This window comes from Heterocephalus glaber, unplaced genomic scaffold (assembly GCF_053883595.1).
Source record: "Heterocephalus glaber isolate CG9 unplaced genomic scaffold, H.glaber_assembly_v1.0 deba00001600, whole genome shotgun sequence".
In the NCBI taxonomy this organism is placed as follows: Eukaryota; Metazoa; Chordata; class Mammalia; order Rodentia; family Bathyergidae; genus Heterocephalus; species Heterocephalus glaber.
The window spans coordinates 8,914,379-8,933,057 of NW_028258372.1; the positions used below are offsets into that span (position 1 = coordinate 8,914,379).

General features: G+C 36.7%; 1 protein-coding gene across 16 annotated transcripts in view; it reads left to right on the top strand.

The window, feature by feature from the left end:
* Rgs7 (regulator of G protein signaling 7) overlaps positions 1 to 18,679 on the top strand; it is a 520,574-nt gene that overhangs the window by 484,056 nt on the left and 17,839 nt on the right. For 8 of the 16 annotated variants that reach the window (XM_087194092.1, XM_087194091.1, XM_087194093.1 and 5 more), the window contains 7 exons: positions 833 to 907; positions 6,675 to 6,773; positions 7,757 to 7,818; positions 8,773 to 8,883; positions 10,274 to 10,399; positions 13,764 to 13,950; positions 17,103 to 17,192. In XM_087194092.1, the coding sequence (XP_087050218.1) occupies positions 833 to 907; positions 6,675 to 6,773; positions 7,757 to 7,818; positions 8,773 to 8,883; positions 10,274 to 10,399; positions 13,764 to 13,950; positions 17,103 to 17,192 (750 nt within the window). Of the gene's footprint in view, positions 1 to 832; positions 941 to 6,674; positions 6,774 to 7,756; positions 7,819 to 8,772; positions 8,884 to 10,273; positions 10,400 to 13,763; positions 13,951 to 17,102; positions 17,193 to 18,679 lie in introns of all 16 variants that reach the window. The other 8 variants (XM_021265470.2, XM_021265471.2, XM_021265473.2 and 5 more) reach the window with 1 other exon arrangement.

The window sequence follows — 18,679 nt, forward strand, 5'->3', positions numbered from 1 at the left end:
TTGGTCTTGCTTATCAGTTCATTATTTTAACCATTTCATCCATAGTGATGAATTTTAGCCTGGTAGATTTTATTTTCCTGGGATGGAATCTGGGTTACAAAGCTGACCCCATGGTTCAGTCTCTAATAATATTTGCTTTTAAAATCAGTACTGTTAATAATTGGCTCAAGCAGGAATTTTAAATGTCTGCTAATGGTTCATTAATCAAATTTAAAAGGCCATGTGCTTTGAAATTTGACGATGAAAATTTTAATTCACTTTTGACCTGTCATTCAGATGTGTTCCTGTGGGGGGACAACTTTTTCTACTTTGTGTTTTCAGTGGTTGGCACAATTTCTGAAGCCATTTATTAATTATCCCAATTGGTCTGAAGTCAAATTAATTTAGAATCCTAGCTTTTATGGAAAGAGTTTCAGAGTTCAATTAATTCAGACCCAGATGTGTAAAGAAAATATAGTTCTTCAAGGAGGATTTTCAGTGTGCATTTTCTATGTGTTGCCATAATTTAAATTGTCATTTTAGTCACTTAGTCTCTTTAGGACAGAAGGACAGATGATCGTACTTGAAGATTTCCTCAGCCTTTGCCAGTTGCTATTCAAGATTGTCTCTGTGGAGGAGTTTGGGGTGTGGATGTCTTGTTGAAGTGATCCCAGGAAGTGAGGAATGAAGCTAGGTGCAGTACATTCTCTTACTGGTGACAGCTGATGGAAGTGGCTGTTGCCACCGAGAAAGCACTGCCAGTGCCTTGTGTCACTGCGGGAGCGAGTCACAGGTGAATTTCCTGGCCAGAACCTTCACACCAAAACATCTTTTTGGCTCTCTCTTTTTCCAGCCCGGGTGTGTAAATACTACGGAAGTGGACATTAAGAAGTCGTCCAGAATGAGAAACCCACACAAAACCCGGAAGGTAAAGATGAAGACCGCAGTGCCGATCTGGATGGTGTGTGCTTTGTTTACAGGAACACAAAGCGCTTGAGTCTGCCCTCCCTGCTCCTCCTGGCCCTCTGTCCTCTCCTCAGGCTTCCCCTCGGGGTCTCAGGCAGGAGGGTGATGCTGCCCCGCTCTGCCCAGAGGGGAGCAGGGAAACTGAGGACCCTCTGCCTTCCATTATGGACAAGGGTGTGATCTTCAGGGCCCACAAGAGAGGAAACGGCTTGGAAACCTGATTATTTGAGTAAAAATAATACTAATGAGAAAAGGGCAGTTTTATAGAAAGAGAAGTCATCTAAAAGGTATTTAATTTCAGAGAGGATGTGAAGCCAGCCTTCTAATGTGAGAATTTTGTGACACACCTGCAAGATAAGGGAAGGATTTCAGTGTCTGTTCTGTGGGAGAATTACTAAGGAGAAAAGAGCCATCCTGCATTCTGTGACATTTTAAATGCAATGGTATCTACAGTTTTTAAAAAGTGATCCATACAAGGAAAAGGCATTTTTCTTCATTCCATGAGAAATGGCTGATGTACATAAGAATTTCTGTCTTGTAGCAATCACTCTGAAGACACAGCCCACAGGTTGATATAGCTGGAAAAAACACATTTCACAAAGCTCAAACCCTCTTTTCCACGGCTTTTTCTTTATGTGGTTGCAGCACTTTGCAGAGTATGTGTGTCTGCAGTAGGCTGAACTAAATTTTTTTGTGGCCTTTCATGTTGTCTTTTATTCTATCCCTAGATACACAGCATCATGTTCAGAGATCCCAATCTGGCCCACGTGTCTCTTCTTCCTTTTAAGACAGTTTACCTTGATGTTGGAATAAGGCAGCCATGGGAAAGCACCACAAAACCCATTTAGATGCAGTCTCAGACGTTGTGCCCCTAGGAGCCCTCTGAAGAAAGAGTCAAAAGCAGCCCAAAGCAAGCCTGTTTGCTGCTGTCTTCACAGCAGGCCACATAGCTCCTTCCATCCTCTGTTCACATCCGCAGTGTCCCAGAGACTGGCTCAGAGGACCAAGGCTCAGAAATGCCATCCATTCTCCAAAAAGTACAATAAGCCACCCCTCCCTGCTTCCTGAATTGTGAAAAGTTAATCTCCAATGTCTTACCTGTGCGTCACCTGCCGTTCTTGCTGGGAGTTTGAAAAGCATTCATTTATAGTGTTGCTTTTTGAGTATAGTCAGCCTGCACTTAATGGTGGAAAAGCCACCAGGCATCCCAAGGTGAAGCGCTATAAGAGGAGGAATTACAGAACATTAGCTTGATTTGTCAAAGATGCAGTCTAGTTACCTGTGATTCAGTAGTGGTAGAATGACAAGGCCTGACTGCAGAGCACTAAACTACCAGAAAAAAACAAAAGTTCTGAAAAACAGAAAATAGCAGACATACTCTTGCTTTCCACAATTGAAAGAAAACCTGATCACTATAGCTTTTCATCACCAGAAGTGTTAAATTTGCTATTATCATCACAGATAATGATGCTGTCGTACATAGAGGGCTACAGAACTCTAAACCACATATTGACTTGCCTTTTTGAATTATCACCATGGATGCCAGAAACCCCTATAACCCCAGCACTTGGGAGACTGAGTCAGGAGAATTGCTACAAGTTCAAGGCCAACCTGAGCTACATACTGAGACCCTGTCTCAAAACAACAGCAAAGGAATGATAGTCACGTTAGATTAGATTACCTTAGCTCATGCTAGGTAACTGGACTGGCTAAGTGCTGGACACATATAGCTCTTCAGGTATCCCACAGTGCCTGGGGCAAGCAAGGCCTTGCTCCCACAGCTCAGGCTTTCATAAAGGCATAGAAATGGAACAGGTAGACAGCACATGTCTGAGCACATATGTGACTATACCTTTTATGTATTAGTCTACTGGAGCTGACTTCACAAAATGCCACACAGTGGGTGCTTCAACAACAGGAATGCACTATGGCAGAGTTCTGAAGACTCAAGTCCCAAGACAAAGCCCTGGCAAAGTTATTTTCTGGCGAGGACTTTCTTTCTGGCTTGAACCTGGCTGCCTTTTTGCTGTGTCCTCACTGCCTTTCCTCTGTTTGCAGAGAGAGAGAGAGACAGAGAGAGAGAGAGAGAGAGAGAGAGAGAGAGAGAGAGAGAGAGAGAGAGAGAGAAAGGGAGAGGGGAAGAGAGAACTTTTGCTCTGGTTAGTCATTATTTACTTCTCATAGGCTGAGTCTCCAAATAGAATTAGAGATTTAGCATGTTAGTGTGGGGGGCACAACTCACCCTGTTATATGTTGTATTTTAGAAAAGGAATTTAAAAGGCTGGTGATTCTAAACTGCTTCAGTATTTTATCAATGAATACCTTGACATCAGGCAGCAGTCTATTCTACCACCCTCTATCTCTGTGGAGCAGGCCAGCTGTGTGATCAGAGATTCTAGCCAGAAGTGGCGCAGTCTGGCCTCACAGTTGCTGGGCTGTCTCCCTGCTCCTCTCCTTGCTTCTGTGTGGTTGCCCTCTCTCTTACATGGCTGCTACCTAGGAGATGAAACCTTGAACCATGTCTAATCTTTGAAAACAGGTACTCTTCTCAGCAAAAAGAGCTATGTTCTTGGGAAGTCAGCTGGAATAGGTATCTTGCAGTTACATATCGTAACACAAATACAGGACCCGGGAAATCCCTAATGTCATAATCCAGCTTATGTGCTTCAGAATTTCAGGGGTTGTTTTACATTTTGTTTTGGGATATTTATTTCGGCATTAAGTTTCAAGCATGTTTACCATATATGGGAAGGGAAGGCTTAAATGTATAGTCAGTTTGAGATCTTTTTAAGAATTAGGATTAGTCAGTTTTCAAATCTCTTTTTAATTTTAATATGCTTTACTAAAGCACAAGGAAATTGGTAAATATTTATTCCCTGAAGTATCTAAGAAAGAATGATAATGTCACATAGCCAAAAGGAAGACTGAGTTAATCTAGACAAGTTTCAAGGGGCATCATATGCCTAAAGTTCTTTGGTCTGATGTTAAAATCAGGTTGTGTATTAGCCAAGGTGTGTGTGTGTGTGTGTGTGTGTGGAGAGAGAGAGAGAGAGAGAGAGAGAGCATGAATTTGAAGGAACTGATTTACTTGGTTATGGAGGCTTAGACCAAAATCAGAAGAGGACACTAGCAAAAAAATGTAGAGACCAGGGTAGCTATGCAGTTCCAATCTCCAGGCTGTGGATCTAGAGGCAGGAATCCTTACTCAGGGGAGGCTACTCTTTGCTCCATTTAGGCCTTCAGTTAATTGGAGGAGGCCCACTCACATTAGAGAGGGCAATCTGACTTACTCAAAGTTCACCATGTTAAATGTTAATCACATCCATAAACACTCACAGAACCATCCAGAATGATGTTTGTCCACATATCTGGGTACCATAGCCCAGCCAAGTTAATGCATAACATTAAGCGTCTCAGACCAGATCCTTCTATATGATGATAGCTAGAGGGACCTAGAATGGAGACCTTGAGGAGAACAAAAAAGCATTTGCAGATGAGTGACTGGAGCCACTTTCTGGATGGGCTCCTGTCCCTTCAGAACTCACATTTCAAAACAACAGTAAGCTGCTTTGTGTCCTGTTTCCTTCCCTACCCCAACATCTTCATTTGGACTTTATGACAGTTAATATTATAGTCAGCAGCATATGTGACTATTAATGTCCACATCCTGGGAAAACATTTAGAAAAATGATGATTAGGTATGTAGTTTTTGTGCTGTTAATAATGCAGTGCTTTTAACTTTGTACATTAAAAGATGAACATTTCCTCACTTCCATTTGTGGGGTGTATAAATCTGAATTTTAATGTACGACATGACAGAATTAACTACTCATATCTTACAGTACAAAAATTGCTTTTAAGTAAAGGATTTCATAAAGTTGCTGACAACGGAAACTCTTCTCAAACTGAACTAAATACTGAGAGGGATTTTCTGGCTAGTGGATGACACCCTTGGAGGAGACAAGCACCACGCTGGGCACAGGGACTTGAACACCGGTCAGAGCTCTCAGTCTCCCCTGGGATCTTTCTCTGCTTCTCTTTCTATTCTGGCTTCCTCCATGTGGAGGGAGACGTGGTCACAGTCTGTTTTCTGCTTCAGTTGAGCAATCTAAAAGGAAAGAGAAATAGTCTTATGCAAGCTTCAGGAAGAAAATTCCCAAGAATTACACTCAAACAAGCACTGTTTCCAGCACATAGCAAGAGTTTAAAAAAATAAATGAATGAATGAATGAGTAAAGGAATGAAAAGAGCAAGGCCAAGCCACTTAGCACAACCCTCTTAACAGTGAATTGAAAGCATATGTGTCAGTCCTTTGTTGAAATGAAAGGCCAGTGACAGGGATTGGCTTCTAATGTGTTGGAGAAAGGACAGGAGGAAGGATTAAAGGGCCCTACACAAGATAGTCTAGAATTGAATGATCAAAATGCTTAAATACCAATCAGAATCTGTTTAAAAAGCACGAAGAGGGCTGGGGATTTCGCTCAGTGATTCTGCCGCCTGCCTCGCAAGCACAAGGTCCCGAGTTCAATCTCCGGTATCAAAACAAAAGCACTAAGAGCAGAATTACAAGGAAACGCAGAAGGGGAAAATATCCAGTCCAAAAGATTCAGGTACAGAAACAAAACATTTAGCACAAAATGTTAAGCACGTAAGGTCCAAGTGAAAGTAGGTCAGGAGCAAAGCACACTTGAACTCTGAGGCAGTTGGTGAGACTGCTGATGGGCCTGAAAGGGGGTCACAAGCGTCCAGTCTCCTCTTATCTTATTTCAGCAGTTCCCCTGCAAACCTTATCTGACAACTCTAATTTTGCCAGGCTCGGGCATGTTTATTGTGCTCTCGCCTTTCATCTTCATGTCCAAAGGAAAAGCGCTCAACAGTACACATTAAATGCTTTGTTTTAAAGTAATAAAAATAACTTGGTAATAAAGAAAAAGTAAGTTGGTTTCTCTGCTCCACTGACCTGGGATTTGTCTCCCCTCAGTTCGGGGATGGTGTTTTATCTCTTCAGCCTCCAGGTCCTTCTTTATGCTCAGGAACCAACAGGTCTTTCTTTACAAAGAGTCTTCCTAAATAGTAGGTTTCACCTTTGGGCAAATTAATAAAGAAGTACTACGGCATCAAGGATCCCAAAGACATTTGAAGCCTTTGGGGTCCCCGATGTTTGCAGATGCACCCAGGAGCCAAGCTGGTAGCTTCTACAGCCCAGTGTTGAGATGAAAAATGCAGAACACTCTGGGGTGTCTTTGTTCATACCACCAGACCAAACACCAAAACTCTTAACTCAGTTCTTGCAGTTAGTACTCCACTGCAGTCTTAGGTAATAATCAGTTTATGTTTATCTTCTGTTGGGTTGTTAAAATTTCCATTCTACTTTATATCCACCTCTGTTTTATCTTGATATCAGTAATTATTAAGTGTTACTTAACCTTATCATCCCCAATTTAGTACTCTCAGCCTGCCCCAAAGTTCTGTCACCTTCAGCATATTTTTACATATAATCAATTATTCTGTTCATGTTTATGATCTCACTGCATATTTTTAAAGAGCTGTACTTCGATTTTTACATGCACATGATGTTTATTATAGCAGTGCCCTTTGGATTTTGGTAAGAAGGTTCATCAAATAAGCTTTGAGTTACATACTGAATATAAAATACAGATCTGCTTTTTAGAAACTCTGTCACTGTAAATGGTTTTTTTGTCCTAACATACTGTTTTATTTTAATATAGTCTGTCTATGGTTTACAAAATGATATTAGAAGTCACAGTCCTACCCACACACCCACTCCAGAAATGAAACCTCCTACAGAAGATGAGCTACACCAACAGGTGGGTCCACCTATAAAATGATCTGTTAAAGGTTTGCAAAGTAATATCCATGAAGACCAGGTAGTGAATGTTAATAGTGGGTATTTTGAGAGATAATTTGTATGGTCACCTGTTTCAGGTAGAATATTCTCAGCAGAGAAGCTGGGCACATTAGGTCAAACTTTCTCATATCTAATGATGTAATATGATCATCACAGAAATGCTTATTCTTGTCAACCTTTTGGAGTTTTTCCCTATCAACACTGTTATACACTGCTTTTTTAAAAATCATTTTTCTAAATCATTGATCAATACTTTGGCTCTAAGAAATATTTCAATGCAAACACCAATGTCTCATATCAAATAATAGTTATCTCTTGGTTGCTTTAATTATTGAACTGTTTTCTCCTGATATTTTATTATAATATGGTTTTTTAAAGAATGCAATATGTGTTTTTGTGGTATATTTATATTCACCATGAGGAAAAGTAATTTGGAAAGTTTTTGAAGTTTTCCATATCTGTTTATAAGCGTGTGAGCCTGTGTTGTGAGTTAATAAAATTATTCTCAAAACACAAATCACTGATGATTTCTTGGGGTAGTACCAGGAGGTAGAATTTATTTTGAAATTATAGAATCAAATTAAAAAATACATTTGCTTTTTGAATTAAATATTTATAAGGAAGTGTAATTCTGGATTTGATTATTCATGGTAATAAAATGTTTAAAATCTTCATAACACTTTCCAAATAAAGTTACGCTGTTAAAGTAAGCAAAATAGTCACACTTGTTACCATCCTATAAATATACTGGTTATGTTACATTCAAATAGATTTTAATCTTTTATTAACTTAGAGGCCTCTGCTGTAATTTTTTTTTGCAGCTTTGAAATTTCACTGACTTAGAAATGTATACTGGTTTAGAACTGTCCAGTTTCTCAGAATTTAGAGATGAAAATTGTGATGTCTTTCCTTGGATAACTACTTCTGTAATCCTCTTTTCAGATAAAATATTGGCAAATACAGTTAGATAGACATCGGTTAAAAATGTCAAAAGTTGCTGATAGGTAAGTATTCAAGATGTCATTATAAAGTTTACATTTGTCACAAGAAAAATTGGATTAAAAATGGTGAGAAAACTTTGGAGAGGGAAAAGAGTTGGAATAAATAATTGGAACCCTATGAGTATGTTATTTTCTTCTGCCTTTTTGCACATAAGAAATCTTTCAAAATACTCTTTTGTTATAGTTTAAGGACAGCATGATCATTATTGTTTTAATTCCCTAGAGGTCTAATACTTGTGCAGTCAAAAATCAGATACAGAGGACAATCCCAAGGAGTTAAATTTTTTCATTCTTGGCGAAAGAAATGAAACTTAATACACCAGCTATGTTTTTGGCAACTTGGAGAATATTTGTAAATTTGTTTCAGCATTCACAGTCTACTCATTACTAAATGTTTTCAGCATTTGAATTAAACTCAGATTTTTAGATTTACCTTTTCTTCACTGAACTCTGTTCTTAATGGCATTCATATTTCTCACTTTGCGGCAGTGCCAAGTCCTACCTCTCCCACATCTTTTCCTCCCTACTTTTGTTTCTAAGTACAGAATTTAAAAAAAAAATCCTTATCAGTAATTTTTCTTTCACCTAATTCCCATAAATACTTCCGACCAAAAAAAAAAAAATCCTTTTTAATTCCTTGTCCAAATTGGTTGAAATCAGTTCTGCTGTGAACAGACTGATTTACCAAGGACAAGAATGGACCCGTCACAGCCTTATGGCCCTCCAAGTTGCCTCACTTTGACTTGCATGGAGTGATGAAACCCTTAACCACATCTCTCTACCAAAAGTACAATGAGTTGTTGCATGTATGTTATTGAAAAGTTTCCATTGTGCTTTCCTCTATAAATGAGCGATTCCTTGGCCAGACATTTTTATATTGTTTCCATTGCTTTGGACTGGGCATATCCTCAGGGAGAAAACGAAACAGGCAGAAATGTTTTATTTTTCTTTCCCTAGTCTACTAAGTTATACGGAACAGTATGTAGAATATGACCCATTTCTTGTGCCACCTGATCCTTCCAACCCATGGCTGTCTGATGATACTACTTTCTGGGAACTTGAAGCAAGGTAAGGGGCATTTTCTCTTCCTCCCAAATGCGTCACTTATTTCAAGGACTGAGTGTACTAGGAAGAGTCCTACAGATAATTGATTGTAAAACTGATTGTACTCTTTACATTGGCCCATGATTTAATATTCTTGTTCAAGATAATGGCTTTTGAACCTTAAGGCATTTGATTTTGTATTAATATTTTCATCACTGATAGAATACTATTCAGGCATAAAAACATGGAATTCTCTCATTCATGACAACATGGATAGAACTAGAGATCAACATTTAAGTGAAATAAGCAAGGCACTCATATGTGAAATATGAATGAAAAAGTTGATTGCATGGAAGTTGAGAGTAAAATGTTGGTGACCAAAAGCCACAAGTTTCAAGATGTATTAGTGTTCATATCTTCAGTTCTTGAAATTTAGTTCATTGCTGTAAGTTTCTTTGAAAATCCACATAGTCACAAATGTCTGTGTATTCAAGTAAAATGAATGCTAAATCCATAATTACTTATGCCCAACACAAATATGTCTTTATAAATTCAATTTAACAACCAACTGAATTTACCATAAACACTATGAGAAAGTGTTAAGAAACTGACTTAAGTAAACCAACTTATAATCTCGGACTCCTAGTTTTTTCATGAGCTATATAAGGAAAGCATCATAGCAACAATATTAACAGCAGCATACAAAGATCATTGCATGACTCTGTACAAATGGAGGATTGGTAGTCTGAAGAACTTTTCTAGATTACATTTATGGACTATCAGCTATGGATCTTCAACACTTGGTAAGCCCAGGACTCTTCAGCCACGAGTTATAGATTTTACGGATGAGGAAGCTAGATCCCCAACATGTCACTAATCAGCCAGGATTAGGCCACATGAATTGAAGCAGAGTCATAAATTAGTATTGAGACCTTTTCCTTACCAAAGCATTTTCCCAGCACAATACCATGACACTGAAGTGAGTAGTGGTCAAGAAATGAGGCTCTGGGTCAGAATGTCTGAGGCTTTGCCCCTTATTATTTGTCTGATATTGGAAAATTTGAATGTTTTTTGTGCCTCAGTTTTCTCATCTATACAATGAAAATAATAGTACTTATCTCTCAAAATTACTAAAAAACTAAAAGACTCTTTACCTATATATTACTTAGCATCTAGTGATCCATAAATGTATAAATTAATAAATATTGAATAAATCAATAAATAATGATCAGTAAATAAACTTTATTATTAATTTAACATGTATTACTATGATTTCATGGAAAAGAGTCAATCAGTGAGGTATTTTTTTTTCTGAAAAATAATGATGGGAACTTTAAGGCATAAAGGGGAAATGTAATAACAAAATAAGAATTATACTGAAAGGAATATATTGGCTTTGTTTTAACTCCTATAGCAAAGAACCAAGCCAGCAGAGCGTAAAACGATGGGGTTTTGGCATGGACGAAGCCTTGAAAGACCCAGTTGGGAGAGAACAGTTCCTTAAATTTCTAGAGTCAGAATTCAGCTCAGAAAACTTAAGGTAAGACATACTGCTTTGTTCTTACGCCATAAGCCAGAGAGACACTATCTAATGTGTCTAGGTGTTTTGGACTGCACAGTCATTACTCTGTACCAGTGACCTGAGGATGTTATGAACCTATTGAATTTCTGCCACCTAATTAAAGAGATAAAAGATAACCAAGAAAAGGCTGTTCAACATGATCAATTCTTTATAATAATTTATTTTTACACTGCCTCTGGATTTTTTAAACTGTATTATTTTAGTACTTTTGAAAAGAACTCCATAAAGAAGTGTAACTCTTAGACCAATGTTTGTCAAATTGGAGAATGGCCAATTGTATTTACATAGTTAAATTAAAATAAAACCTATTTATCAGTATTAACTTTTCATTTGTCTCTTCATAAGTAAGTTACGGAAGAGAGTAGATACCTCAATCAAGTATCTTTAGATAAAACTCTAGGGGTTGCTCATTTACTTTGCACATTTAAATTTAGCCATGGGGCAGTTGGGAGCAGTGCTGTATCAAGCTGTTAATTAGGCCAAGACACTACTTCTACCCATCTGTTAAAAACATTCTTATATATTTTTGGAATTTTCTAACTTAAGGTGCATCTGGAAATAGCATTTCATTAATGTCATAATACATGAGGGTGGATTTTAATAGCTCTCCATAAGATCATCTAAGTGAGTGATAACTTTTCCCTACATGTAACTGTTTTTCCATGATCTCTTTCATTCATTATTCTTTTGAAATCGGATACTCTATTTTCACCTTTCCATGACTTACCCAGTCCTGTGAAATTCATTTATAGAAAGATCTCAGCATTCATTTATTTTCATTGGAACTAAGTAGCACCAGGCATTGTCATATTCATTTCAGGAGATTTAACTAATACCAATACCAAACCATTCAGAAATATGCAGAAAGTTGACAGATGTCTCAAGGAAGAGACAAGATGACCACAAACATTACTTGGACGAGTTTAGTTTTCTGCATATGTTTTTGTCATGCATTGTTGGCATGAAGTTTCCTGTTCTATTTCAAGTTTATGGGAACCCTTCCTGGTGGAGCCTTTGCAAGATTGTAGTTGCTAAAAATTTTTATTGGGCCTAGAAATTAACATTTTCCATACTGAAGTTACTTCATTAATGATAAAGTGGAAAAATTCATACAAATTAAAGCAGATACATGATAATTTTGGCATTTCAGTGAATGGGAGGGTGAGTTTTCCTCTCATTCCCTAAATTTTTGTAAAGATTCTGATGCCATGAGAATTGTGACAAGGAAATAAACAAGTCATGAGCCTTACCAGCATCATGTGGCCAAATAAAAATACAGCTCCCGCTCTCATTTTAATTATAGCCTAGTAGCAGATGGAGACAAGAAAACAAGTCACCATGCAAAATGATAAGTGTTTAGATAGAAGTCCAGAGGAGTGCCTAACTTAGTGTAGAGATCAGCAAAGGAAATGAGGGGAATGACTTCCAAATGAGGGGAAATGACTTCCAGCTGAGAGCTGGTGATAAGAAGGAGATGAAGAGGGGGAAGAAAACAGAAAAGGGAAGAAATTGGGACAAAGACAATAGAGTATGCATACTGTGCTTCTACACGACTGCCTCCATGTTCTGAATCGATTCAAAATATTTACCCTTCACAATCATTTTAGCTTTGGGGAACAGGTAAATAAGGTGGATTAGGACACAGCATATGTTTTAACCAGTGGCCTTCTCTTGGATGGCACTTGGCAACAGCATTCACCTTACTTTTGATCATGCCTAGTAAGGACACTCACAGCTCCTTTGTCATGTATTTTCTCTATTACAAATTATTAAAATATCTGCATCTATCTTTTCAATATTATTTCTAGATCTAACCACAAGGATAAAATCTAGAGTCATTTTTTTTAAAAAATTAAGCCCATTGTTTAAATTTATGGTGATGTGACAACTTTTCAGTGTATGCCGTATGATCGAAAAACCACACTGAATGTTTAAATTTTTGGTTTTTTAAATTCATGATAGTAAAAGACACAGTGCCACTAATCCCCCTAAAAGACTGCCCCTCACTTCACACACACTTATCCCATCATTCTTGCCGCTTTCTGAAGCAGTTCTGGAAGTCTTGTTACTTGAGTATCTTTAGTTGTGCTGTAATGACTGCTTCATGTTGTGAATCAATTTAAAACATTTACTGTTCCTGGTCATTTTGACTTTTGGGAAGAAGCAGAAGTCACATGGTACCAGATCCAGTGAATAAAGCAGGTGAGGATTCGCTGGAATGGTTTCACAAGCCAAGCTTTCTTTTGGATGGCACTCCACAATAGCATTCACTGCATTTTTGCTCATACCTCATAAAGACACTGAGGAAAGAGGACTTCCCTAACAGCCTCAGAAAGTGACAAGTGTGACAGGATAAAAGCAACAGAGCATAGTTTGTGGGGTGTTAATAGCAAGATATCTGCTACCGTAATAAATATTTGTTATTTCAACTTTCTTTCTCTTGATCAGTTCTGTACTTTTCTGTTTATTGTTACAAAGCAAATCATACTCTTGTGCTCTTTTGGTATATATATATATATTTTTTTTTCTTTATGTAAATATGTATGCAGAAATGAGTCAGTATGTGTTTTTCCATACCTTATAAAATGCTATGATACCTCTGCATATTTAAACTTTTCGAGTAATTGCATGCAAAAGTTTGCTGCTTTTGTCATTCTGTAACTTTGAATTACTATAAATTGCAAAAATTAGCTAATTGCCCTGATTTTTCCAGGTAGGGCATTTTCTGACTTTGTGTCCAGGCATCTTTTATCTCCAGGAAAGCTTCATGGTAATCCTCTTACCAGGTAGAGCAGAAATGGCTTTCTGTGCTAACTTTCATTGTTCATATTGACAAAATATCCAAAGAATACAATATAATACCCTGCTTTATTAGAAACTCTGTGTCCACGCTCTGAATTCCCTTTTTATTCCTCTTCCTAATAAGTGATTTTTCTAACAGTGCTACTTTACTTCCACAAAATTAAGATTGTATAGGACCAGAGCTCCAGCAGATCTTTTTGTTTGTTTGTACCAGGGACCGAACTCAGGTCCTTGCGCTTGTGAGGCAGGCAGCAGAACCACTGAGCTAAATCCCCAGCCAGATCTATTTTTAATAATAACCACTTGAAAGAGATAGTTTTCAGTATTTATTTCCAAAGAATTATTTTACTTTTGAATACAACTATTGGGGAGGAAGACAATACAGACCTGATACTGCAAGCCCTCAGAAAAAGTGAGTTTGTTTTTGTGACTCACAATGAACAGTATGGTCAGTAAATATTATAAGAATTTTCAGATCATGAGCCTGCAGAATAAACAACCTGTGTCATATATTGCACAGATTCTGGCTGGCGGTGGAAGAGCTGAAGAAAAGGCCTATTCGAGAAGTGCCCTCTCGAGTTCAGGAAATATGGCAAGAGTTTCTGGCTCCAGGGGCCCCCAGTGCCATTAATTTGGATTCTAAGAGTTATGACAAAACAACACAAAATGTAAAGGAACCTGGACGATACACGTTTGAAGATGCTCAGGTAGGTGCATGACACTGAGAGACTCTTTAGATGTGGGTGACTCTGAAACTTTAGTTTTATTTTTACTTGTAAATATCAGATATTTGTAATATTTTCAGTTCAGGTAGTAACTGTATATAAAATAACTTATTTATCTAGGAAAAAACACATTTCAAGTGAAAAGATTTCTCAAGTCTTTACATATTTCATAAATTTAAATATTTTTTGCATGAGATTTCATGAAGGAGCATTTTTTAAATATTTGAAAACTTTTACTTTATTTTCTCCTATATTTGGCACCCAGTATTTGATCAAACACTAACAACGGCTCCACCTCAGTGTTATGCATTTGTGCATCTTCAATATGTAGATTCTAAGATTCTGACTTTCCTAAATTATGCATTATTATGAATTTTCAGAACTAAATTATCTATAAGTTTAGTCAAATTCAAAACAGGTTTTTCCTCAGCTGAAAAAATGAAAAACTAGATTCAGGCATATGTTAATTTTTCAAGTTAAGTTTTTAAATCTATGGAAATAAAATTAAAGGAAATATAGTTTAACTTTCTAAGACAAATTTTCAGTGTTCTTTTCTCAAACAATTTTCATTGCTTTCTTAGAAACAATTAAGATTTCTAATTTTTTGAGAAAAACATTGGTGCTTATGGAGAAAAATAAACTTGTAAGGAAGGGAATATTATTTCCTGATGATATGTTAAAGGTGGCCTTTAAATGCGAACATACATATTTCAAAATATCTTAAACTTCTTTTGGAGAAGAATGTTAATTCTGAAAGTATCTTGTTTTTAATAACACCACTTCTAAACATAAAATATAGATGGAAGAGAAGGATATACACAAATGTCATTCCTATTTCCATTCTTGGTAGAAAATGCATTTCTCCTTGGCTTCAACTTAAAGCGGTGAGCCACTGTACAGAAAATTAACACAGGTTGTAGCAGTTAACCAGACAGACAGCCATTCCCTGTAGCTAAACCATGGTCTTGTATGGAGAAATAATTACATTTTACAAAGACACATGACAGAAAGCAGATGAACATTCAGGCCCTATTGTTCATTTCTCTTCTGATTTATCTTTCTTTTAATTCAAGATAAACTTGTCAAGCCTTTTTCTAAGAGTCCACAGTGGGGAAAATGTTTGGGATGCCCTTCCCGAAATCTTTACCAAAATATCGCTTTGCTGTCTGTGACACTAAAAAACATTCTAGCTTAATAAGGTCCTCCATAAAACAAAAAGAAATGTTTTCATACATAAAATATTACTACCTGATCTTAAGCTTGGATTTTTTTCAGTTAAGCTAAGTTATTTAACTCCAGTTTTTATGGATTTTTAAATCCTGTCTTCAAAGATATAATACCAGCAATGCCTGACATTGTTTGAGAAAAAAATACAATGTAAAGTTAAGAACTCAGATTCTGGAAATAATTGCCTTGATTCCACTCTGAGTCTGCTTGTGACATCTTGCAAGTACTTCAGGTCTTCATGCCTCCATTTCTTCAAAATGGATATAATAATGGTTAGCAATCTCTTTGGGGTTTTGTAAGGACTAAATTAACTAATATAGGCCAGCACCTACAAGTGTTCCACCATGTAATCAAGAATATTGAAGCACTTACTACATATACCCCAAACTCTGATACTTATCATTTCTTTAATTCTCACAGTAATGCTATTTTTTATTTTAGAAATTTAAGGATCAGATAAATGAACAAATTGATCTGAATGTAAACTGTTTGTAAGTAGCAGATCTTGAGCAACATAGGATCAGAATCCTAAAAAGCCTAACTCCAAAAACCACATATTCTTTCACTTTTCAAATAAATTTTAATGCAGAACTAGGTTTATCATATTCTTAAAGCTCAACCTTGGGCTAGATTTTGAGGATTATCTGAATGTCATTGAGTGGATTCCAGTTCACTTTAAATTCCTACTGGTGTGCTTAAAACAAATGGGAGCAGTTCTTAAAATATATGTTTTTCTCCAAACAAGAAATGATTAGGGCATCTAGGATACTGTCAAATATTTGTAACTCTACATTTAACTGATATTTCAGTAGATTAGAAAGATCAAAAAGCATTTAAGCTTTCCTGAACTGCAGTAAACTGGAACAGAATCTCCCCAAGACCAAGACTGAATGGAACAAATACATTTTTTTCTTTGTTTGACTTATATGTGAACAAACATTGATAATTAAAATAGAATGGGGGCGCTGGGGTGTAGCTCAATGGTAGAATGCTTCCCTAGCATGCTTGAGGCCCTGGGTAACATCCCCATCAATGCAAAAAATATAGATAGAAAGATAGATAAATAGGTAGATGATAGATAGATACATAGATAGATAGATAGAACCTTGCAGACTTATTAGGAGTGGATGATTTAATATTTACATAATCTGTTACAGCATGATTTTTTTTTTTTTTTTTTGAGATAGGGTCTCACTGTGTTTTTCAGACTGACCTTGAACTCACTATGTAGCCCAGGCTGGCCTTGAACTCACGGTGATCCTCCTGCCTCAGCCTCTTGAGTGCTGGGGTTATAGGCTTACACCCCTATGCCCAGCTCACTGAATAATTTTTAAAAGAAAACATAAAAGTACAATTTTGGGTTTAGCAATTAAATATCACAAGATTTATTTTCAGAATGAGTTCTGACCCAGAGTATGTGTGGATGACAATTTTCTTTGTAGTTTGTACCAAAGATATTTGTCTGGATTGTCTGCCTCCCAGCAAGTATGGAGGCCAAAGATATCCAGAATGATTATTGAGTCTTAACTTCATGTCATCCATTTTGACCTAGAGTCATTTTTAAAGATCAGATTTATTTATATTCTCCTGTGTTCTAAATAAATCAATAACTTGATTTGAAATTATTTCTTGATATCCCAATAAACCAAATTCCATTTTTTAAAATAACTGGATGTGGTTGTCCTGCTCTATAGCTCCCAAGCTTGTTTAAACATTGATCCATAAATGAAATAATGAATTAGAAGATCTAAACGTCCTCCAAACATAAGGTATCCTCGTCAGCATTATCATTCCTACTTTTAGCTGCTATTGTGCTTCTTCTTTCACCACATGTGACATTCTTATCATAGCATTTTATTTTTCCCAAGAAGTAATAAAAGAGCATTTCAACCATTATTTCTTTTTAGGAGCATATTTACAAACTGATGAAAAGTGATTCGTATCCACGTTTTATAAGATCCAGTGCCTATCAGGAACTTCTACAGGCAAAGAAAAAGGTATTGGTTCTTTGTGACATTTTATTGACTTAGTTCTCAGTTATAATCATATAGATTAATTTCTGAGGCTGGGCCCAGGATACTGAATAAATGGTAAGTGAACATACTCCAAATCCTCCCCCCATACCTTTCATTTTATAAGAACCATCTAAGTTGCTTTTGTTTGCTGATTGCTTATTATATTATTTTTGCTTTTTGTTTGTTTCTGCAGATGTTCATGCTTCACAAAGTTTATTAAATGTTCTTTCCATGTTTCAGGTTAATCTTATATAAACTTAGTTTAAAGAAAATCAAAACATAATAATGCAAAGAAAAGAACAGTGTCAACAGTTTAAAGAGGATTTTATTTATTTAGAAACTAGATTGTATGTTCATAACTGAAAATAGACCCCCATTTTCAGTGACAGCTGCCAGGATGTAGTAATGTTTCCAAGTGAATATTCTCATTTGTCTTTTATCACAAATTACTTAATATTCATATGATGAATTTTATACACTTAAAATAGTATCTATGAACATTTTTAGAAAAACGGTCAAAGTCTCACTTCCATATCTCCTTATGCGATCAGTTTAACAGGGTATGGAAAATGTGGCCAGAAACATTAATATCATTCATTATCTTTTAATTTTAAAATAATCCATAGTGGTTTTTCTTTTTCTTTTTTGTTTTTTTGAGACAGGGTAATGCAGGCTGGCCTTTAATTCACATAGTCTAGGCTGGCCTTGAACTCACAGCAATTCTCCTGCCTCAGCCTCCAGAGTGCTGGGATTGCAGGAATGCGCTATCACACCCAGCTTAATCTATAGTTTCTTGAAATTCTGAGACTAAATTATAGTTTTCTGTAATTCATACATTTAGAGTAATGAGTTTTGTTTTAAATCTGTTGCCTTTGCAGCTGGAAATAGATATTCTGTGGTTGTACTGTCCAATGCAGCAGCCACTAGCCACATGGGGCTTTTTACATTTAAATTTTAATTAATGAAAAATTCATAAAATTCTAGCCAGATTTCAAGTGCTCAGTCACTACAACTAAAGGCTTTATTACTGGGCAGCTTGAGTGGAATTTCCACCTGTCAGAAAGATCTAAAGAATTAATGATGTTATCTACAGAAATTTAACCCTGAGAGAAAATTAGCAGGAAATTCTGAAGCTGTGCCACTACATTTCCAAATGTGCAGGCTTTGCAAATGTCAGCATAACAGCTTCACCTCTCTACTTTGTTTTTGCTTGATTTGATTTTGCTGGAGATCATACCATTTTGTTTGCATACAAAAAGAGCTTTTGATGTTAAAAATGAAAGCAGAGCCCGCATCCAGTAACAAGAGGCCACCCTTGACAGCTCTCCTACCTTCATGGGACCCCGTGACTTAGAATGTGGACATAGTGTCATATCATGTCATCATCCACTCTGCTTGATTTTTCTTGCTCGCTCTCTCCTTTTTTTTAATGTTCCCTTATTTCCTTCACCTATCCCAACCCATACATG